General features: G+C 48.6%; 1 protein-coding gene across 4 annotated transcripts in view; it reads right to left on the bottom strand.

Moving 5' to 3' along the window:
- Nucleotides 1-500: 500 nt before the first annotated feature.
- The window catches only part of LRIG2 (leucine rich repeats and immunoglobulin like domains 2), a 46,936-nt gene continuing 39,742 nt past the window's right edge, over nt 501-7,694 (bottom strand). For 2 of the 4 annotated variants that reach the window (XM_075559515.1, XM_075559518.1), the window contains exon 18: nt 501-7,407. In XM_075559515.1, coding sequence (XP_075415630.1) covers nt 7,175-7,407 — 233 coding nt within the window. In that variant the 3' untranslated portion in view covers nt 501-7,174. The remainder of the gene's footprint in view (nt 7,408-7,694) is intronic. The other 2 variants (XM_075559524.1, XM_075559525.1) reach the window with 2 other exon arrangements.

Here is a 7,694-nt window from a genome sequence, read left to right as displayed (position 1 = left end):
ACTTCTATTACATAGAAACTTATTTAGTATTACTGGGGAGGGGGGAAGACTAATCTAATGACATAGAAATTTATGTACTAGTATTGGGAAAAAATAGACTATTCTAAATACTGCTTTTTTAGTTTAACTGTGAATTTGCCACGTGGGTTGGACCATGAGTGCAGTCATAGCATAAATGAATATATCAGTGTTTAAATTTTTTACCAGATTCTGAGATAACAGATTCCCTTCAGTCTTCCCTGTGCAGGCGCTAACGAGCCATTGAGCGTGTCTGCTTTCTGTCCTTGGCGCATGTCTGCCACCACATGGAAGGAAGCAGAGAGCCGTGTCCCTGTCTTGGCACAAGGCAGCATGTCCCTCTCGACCCACAGGGACGAGAGAACAGCCGGGCCCTGCACCAGGATGCCCACCCCCAGCCCCCGACAGGGCCACAGACTTCAAAACGCACCCATCACTCACCCACTCTGGACAAGACCAGAAAAAGTATTTTGTATTTCAGCTTTATTGGAGACATTGTACAGTAGACAAAAACAAGTTGACAAACACATGCTCTACAAAATATACATTCTTGTGGTGAGAAAATATCGATAGGTACTAGGAAAGGGTCACACTGAACAACAGCTTGGCCTATCCATCTCTCTACGTACATCACATACCAGGAAGGCTCAGACTAACGCCTTCTGACAGGAGGAAGAGAACAGGCAACAGGGGAAGGCCGAGGGCAGAATGAGGTCTCCCTACAGATCGAAAGGCCACAGCACCAGGAGCTATCCCAAGAGCACTTCACCCCATGACAGTCACGGGTTCTTTGGAGACACTCAACTGTTGGTCAAAGACCCCTTCTTCACGCCTCACGTGAGCATAGGCACAAAGCAGACTGCTCTCCCACCGCTCTCTCTTGGTGGAGACTATTAAGGCTGCTAAGACTCAACAGAAAACCTTGAGGCAGCATGTCCCAAACATACCCTTCTCTTCTCTCTCCCTCTCCCTCCCCCCTTAGCACGCACACCCTTGCCTGCCCTTTCAGGCGGGATTTGTTGTTTTCAACAACCAGCTAGGCAGCAGTCATCCCCAAATGAAATCTGAGGCTAATGGATGTTGGTTTCGATTCTACCGCAGCCAAAGACAGGGCAAAGGGGGTAGCGGTAGGAGGAAAGCAGCCGCTACCCAAGAGAGACCATGTGGAAGAAAAAGAACGCGACTTCCAGGTTCAACTGTTCACGGTCCACCTGGTTCACAATTACCTCCATCACTTGCATCAAGAAGCAGAATAAGTCAAGAGAGCAAATGTTTTGAAACCGACTGTGGTAGCGATTGTACAATACTGCTTGAGGTGCTGGAACTATGGAATGTTATGTTATGTAAGCGCTCCCAATCAAAGAATTTTTTAAAAAAGCAGACAAACAAGCAGAATAAGAAAGGGACCCACTATCGCCAGTCCTCGTGCACAACCTCCTGTGTGCGGCCCAGGAGGGGCCCTTTCCCAGGGTCTTGTTAAGAGCCTGGGCCTGCTTCTCAGCTCCAGCTTGCTCTGACTTTTCTTGGTGTCAGAAGTGGGGATTTCAAAGGAAACATCTTCAGCAGCCCCGAGAGGATGAGGACTTGGGAGTTCTGGTGGCAACAGAAGCCCACTGAAGCTGCTCCACTTACCCAGATTCCCAGGACGGGCTGGGCCTGGGGCGCAGACCGAAAATAGGACTCCTACCACTACAGACGTGGCAGGCCACACCGTCCTGCCCCCTGCCCTCACTCACTCAGTGAGAAGAAATGCCAGTGAAGATGACATAGCAGGTCTCATTCACTCAGAGGCTCTGTCCCACCCTCTGAAGAAGGAGAACAGCAATCCAAAACTGTCAGGTGGGGCTCAGGAAGAGCATAGCTTCCCGGAGAAGCAACGGCACGTGAGAAGCCATGGGTGGTGCCAAAAGCCAGGAAGAGGACCGGGAAACTGGTCCAGGTGAGAGCACCGAGGGGCTGGCGAGGGAACACATATATGGAAACGGAGGTAGGAAAGGCAGACTGAGTCCGGCAGCAGGCACCCGGAAAGGGCTAAGGAAGCACCGTGTGGAAGCAGCACAGCTCGCCTGGCCATGCCCTGCCCCAATGGGCAACGTTCACCCTGCAAGATCCTCGTCTGACTGGCAGTCACCAGGCTCTCTGGACCCTCATCCTCTGGGGGCCCTGTTGAGGACCTGGCTCACCTCGTGGCATTGTTTCTCAAGCTGAGGTCCCATCGTTGAACACAGTGACTACAACCGTGGGCTCAAACCGAAGAACAATGGTGAAGCCGGCACAGAACCCAGCAGTGCTTTGTGTGTACTTGTAGGTACGGTTACCAGGAGTCCGGCTCCATAGACAGCACCCGACAGCAGCGGCCATCGTCCCACGTCTAATGGCTTATCAAGAGAGAAAAAGAGAACCCACATACCGGGGGAGTGGGGTGTCTGGTGATGATACCTCAGATAAAGGGCTAATTTCTAAATCTATAGAAAACTACATTTTAATAACAAAAGCACAAATAACCCAATCAGAATATGGGCTCAAGACATACACAGGCAGTTTACTACAGGTGACATCCTGGCGGCCAATAAGCATCTGAAGAAATGCTTGCAATTAGACAAGAGTTATATGAGAGACACACATTAGAACAAGGCTGACACACCACCTCACACCAACACTCTTAGGGAAATTCCTGAAAACAGAAAATAGGAAAAGTCGGAGGAAGTGGAGAAACTGGCACGCTCATATATTATGGGTGGGATTGCTGAATTTTACACCGACTATGGAAAACAGTCTGATGCTTCCTGAAACCAATGTGAGTAAAAAGACCTTATGATCCCACCATCTCTCTCCTTGGTATGCACCCTAAAGAAACTGAGACCCAAACAGGAGTATATATATCCTCACCCATGTTTATAGCAGCAATCTCTATCATAGCAAGGAGATGGGAATCGTCAAAAACTCTCTCTATGGAGGAATGGATAAACAAACTCTGGCACATATACCAAAAATATTAAGAGAAGATGTAATATAAAATGGTAGCAAATTTACCTCTGCTGTTCTAGCACATCATTGGCATTAGGAGTTGAAAAGGTCACTCACTAATACACTTGAGTTTATTTAAAACTGAACATCACAATTTCAAGTCCACTCCAGCATTTTCCATTGATAAAAACAAGAATAAAAAGTGATCCAAAATTTAGTCAAGGGAGCTTTTAGCACATTGTAGGCTTTAAATGCTTTATTTACAATGTCACTTGCATTGGAAAAACTGGTTACCAGATTTCCCCAGAAGGAATAAATCTAGTCTCCTATAGTTAGCCACTAACACAGGAGACCAGGCCTCTTTTGTCAACCAGTGACTAGAAATCTTTAGTTAAGAAAAAACTTGAACTATTCTGCGTTGAATATCAAGGACTCTGAAGCACGGAAGTTTTCCAGACTGCCAGATTACTTGGGGAGAAGCTCCGGTGAGAGTTGAAAGAGACCCTCTGCGATAGTTTATTGTGCAAGCCTGGCCGATAAGCACAAGTAGGATTAACTGAAGGACGGAGGGATAATTACTAGCAATCTGGTTTGTCTCTCTAGAGAACCCTGTCCAACACACCCTCCTTCAAAGTCACTTTGTCCATATACACAAAACCAAACCAAAACAAGAAAGAACACCAGCAGACATGCCTTCATTGCTGTAACAACGGTTATTTAGAGACTTCTGCATGTACCTTTCCTATGATGGGAGGCTCACTAGCGTTCAAGGCAGGTTATTCCAATTGTCAGACAAAACCATCAGAATGATAACTTAGACTGAGATTATTATAAAGTGTATACTAGGCTCCCTGCAATGTCAAGCCCACTGATAAGAACTGTGTCCTCGGCTATAAGAAGGATGAATCTAATCCTTATTTACATGGCCACTCTGGGAGAAAGATGAGGCTTTCCACTCCTGTGAAGATTTAGTCTCAGAAACACCCTATGATCTGTGCTTGGTTTGGGGAGGTGTTTTTTGCCAGCCCCATCTCCTAGTCCAGATGGTTTGACATCCTACGGCTCCTTTTGCAGCCCTGCTGGTCTAGTGGTTCCGGGTTGGGCTGCAGCCCGCAAGGTCAGCGGTGAAAACTCACCAGCTACTCCTCGGGAGAAGAGCGAGGCTTTCTACCCTGTAGAGGGTTATCGACTCAGAAGCCCACAGGGCAGCCCTCCTGCCCTAGCGGCTCGCTGTGGTGACACCACTCATGGCAGTGAGTGTGAGGAAGGGGCAAGGCAATGTGAAGGCAGCGTACAGAAAAGCTGCAGGCCAGGCATCCAGAGGGGCACTCTGGGAGCAGCTGGGCATCAAGGGGATCTTCAGTGACTCCCTCTTTGAGAGGGTGGCTTGCAGACTAGGAAAAAGCACGTTAACAGCCAAGTGAGAGAAAGCCAATGGCTTAGCTGTAGTCCTTGTGCTAAGGAATCCAGAATTCAGCGGAAATGCAATTTCTTCTTCCATTTCATGCGCAGCATTCAGCGAAGAGGGGCACAAACAATTAAGGCAATGAACGGACCTCATTTGGAATGGCATGGGAAGCGGGTGGGAGCGGGAGGGTTCTTTCTTTTCGTTTGTCTCGCAGGGTCAGCATCCCTGCTCAGCTGACATTAAACAGATGCTGTTCTATCATGAGGAAACATACCCGCGCGCCACTCACTGACCCTGTTCGGGGGTGGTGGTGGGGGTGGTGGTGGTGTTTCCATCGCTGCGTGGTCAGAAACACAGGCAATAATGAAGTTTCAGGACTTCGCGCTAAGATTCGACTGTGTTACACTGACACAGGCTCGTCACGCTTTCACTCAGCCCTGACCAGTTACTGAAGAAACGTGGAATTTCTGGGAGGACGTCTCAACAATTTGGAGAACCATGTGACCCTTGAACAAGGCCGGGCTCTGATGCCCTGGACAGTAGACGGAGTGCTGCGGAGGCGCAGAGGGAGCACTGCCACTGTCCACTTTCTGAGCACTGCTTCACAGTCCCGCCTCGGCCTCCTCCCTCCTCCTGTGCGGCAGCCGTGCTCGCCGGCACGCTCTCTGCCAGCTCAGCTCAGCCTCTACCTGTCTCACTCAGGAAACTGCCCCAATGTCAGCTAGAGTGCAGTAATGACAGGGAAAGGCAGGCACCAACCTCAAGACTTTGTTAGTGGCACCAACACAGCTAGGACACTCCACGCAGCAGACAGACGTGTGCCCCAGAAAGCAACAGGCACCTGCCAACCAAGTCAAAGCGGTTCTTTATGTTGACTGATGCTGGTTCAAAGCATTTGGTTCAAGTCAGAGCAAGAAGGATCATCATCTTCCTTGGTTCCCGGAAGGACCAGAGATCCCAAGAATATTACAGCGTGGGAGGCCTTTGGAGCGCCTAGTAAAAGTGAAAACCAAGGTGTCGAGAAACAAAGGGACTTGCTCTTGATCGCACCACTACTAAGCTAACAGAAAAGGACCTGAACGGCCTGGCCCCCGAGTCCAAAGTCCAGGACAAATCAAATTATCACCCAGTAAATAAGAAGAGCGATCACAGGCTGCAGGCCTAGGGCAACAAAGATCTGAAAGTGCGATTGAAGAAGTTCACAGTAAAAATGGTGAAGGCTGGCCCATAGCACAGGAGAGCGCTATGAAACAGCTACAGACGGACTGCTCCCCGTGGGAAAGGCTTGCTGGATGGAAACCAGCATGAAAGAAAGGTAAACTTTCAGGCAGTGCGCCGAGAAAGAGTGAGTCTGCCACTCTTGAACTGTACAGAGACTCAGACACTTTCATTCCAGGGACTGACTAGCGTAAAGCACAGACTCAATCTCCCGGCACAAAGAAAGAACTCCAGCTCGTCCCATCGTGTGCTGCGAGGAAGCATTTTCCTATCAGAAATGCAAAGGGCAATGCCGCTCCAATCATCCCTTGTCTGCAGACGTCCTACCGTATGTGTCTCCACACCTGCAACTTCCTTCTCCCCAGAGGACTCCTTCCTGTTGAGGATGTTTAAGAAACGAAAGGACTTCAGAAAATTGTGGGAAAAAATGCAGCAAAAAGATCGAGAATGTTTCCATGAACTTTTTGCCATCCCTCATGTGTTAGGCCTTGGTAAAAACAGCTACGAAGATCAAGCACACACATAGAACAAGCAATCTTTGGTTTCCATGCCAACTAAGTACTTTGTAGAAAGACTGCCTCCAATGCTTTCTTGTCTCCGTGGGCATGTGGCTGTGGCTGTGCCTGAGCTGCGTGTCTTTGGAAAGAGCAAGCAAGCCTCATCACACTGGCAAGGTGGCACCAGCTGGCTTTTGCACAGATGGCAAGTGAGTAGATGTCTGAACCTGGAAAAATGATAAAATGGTTCACCAGACCAAGACTGTTTGTGTGCAGGCAATCACTAGGTACCTTGCTTCTGTACATACAGTTAACAAGTACCTTTTCGAAACTTTATACAAAATCTGTCCACGATCACGAGATGCTGCTGTCAACAAGACGACTGAGTATTATATATAGATAGATCTTTTGGCATATCAAAAATATGTACATTGCAGCCAACACATATGGTCAATGAATACAAAAACTATTTATAAAAGCAAATACATTTACAATGAGATCCCTGGGTGAGAGAGGCAAAAAAAAAACCCAAAACAAACAACACACACACACAAAACGGAATCCCAAGACTATAAAATCCCAAGACCTTATTCCAGCTGGGCAAGTCTGGGATCCCTGCCGTAGACCTTGAATATCAAAGCCTCAGTCTCTACTATACATATGCTTAAAGCCACTGAAGAACCCCAGCATGCTTCCTGAGGGCTCCAGCCATTTCTGTCCCTTGGACAACAAAGCAGGGCAATGATGCCTCCCCCAGGGTCCTGGTGACGGGCGAGACAATCCAGCACGGTAAGCAGCGATGAGACGCATCCCCTGGAACTTTCTGGAAGCACATCTACCCCCTCTCTTCCTCTGGAAATGATGCACCTTTTCAGTAAGATGCACCCGTTTCCTTCACCAGGTACAACCCCAAGCAGTAGCCTGGCCCAGCTTGATGTGATCAGATGTGATGGTACACAGAGAAAAGCAAATGCCGACCGTGGGGCTTCTTCTGCACGTTGAGGTAGTAATGCAAAATGAAATGATCTGCGTTTCTGCCCAGATGCCGTCTGGGGCGGAGCGGCGTTCACAGGCTTTCACTCCCGTCTTGAACGGTCCGGGTCCGACCAGCGCGGAAAGCGTGGCCGCGCGACCTGTGGCAGGGTAGCGGGGAAGGGGGGCAGTCTGGGTCACTCTCGGCCTGGCCCCCATCTCGGAGGCCTGGTGGCAACTCGAGGATTGGCTGCTGGGAGAGAGGAGAAGGAGGAGGAGGAAGGCTTAGTTCCTGGCTTTCGGTCCACAAGGGCTGCCGCAATGTTTCTGAGAATCAAACACAAGAATTATCAGTGGTGACCAAAAGTTCAAAATTCACTTTCTAAGATGTACTTTTGTTTCGTCTCAATTATTAAAGAAACATGTGCAATATTCTTGAACAAGGACAATGAGATCAAAAGCCATCTTCTTAGCTACAACCAAAAAGAACAAAACAAAATAAAAACTGGAACCCCTCTGTCAGCTCCTTTTACCCAACACCTTTAAGCCCTGCTCTTCCATCTCAGGCCAATGACAATGAGAAGTTGACAGCTGACAGTAAGCTCAAATTATAC

This window comes from Tenrec ecaudatus, chromosome 1, assembly GCF_050624435.1.
Source record: "Tenrec ecaudatus isolate mTenEca1 chromosome 1, mTenEca1.hap1, whole genome shotgun sequence".
NCBI lineage: Eukaryota > Metazoa > Chordata > Mammalia > Afrosoricida > Tenrecidae > Tenrec > Tenrec ecaudatus.
This window is presented reverse-complemented; position numbering and strand designations above follow the sequence as displayed.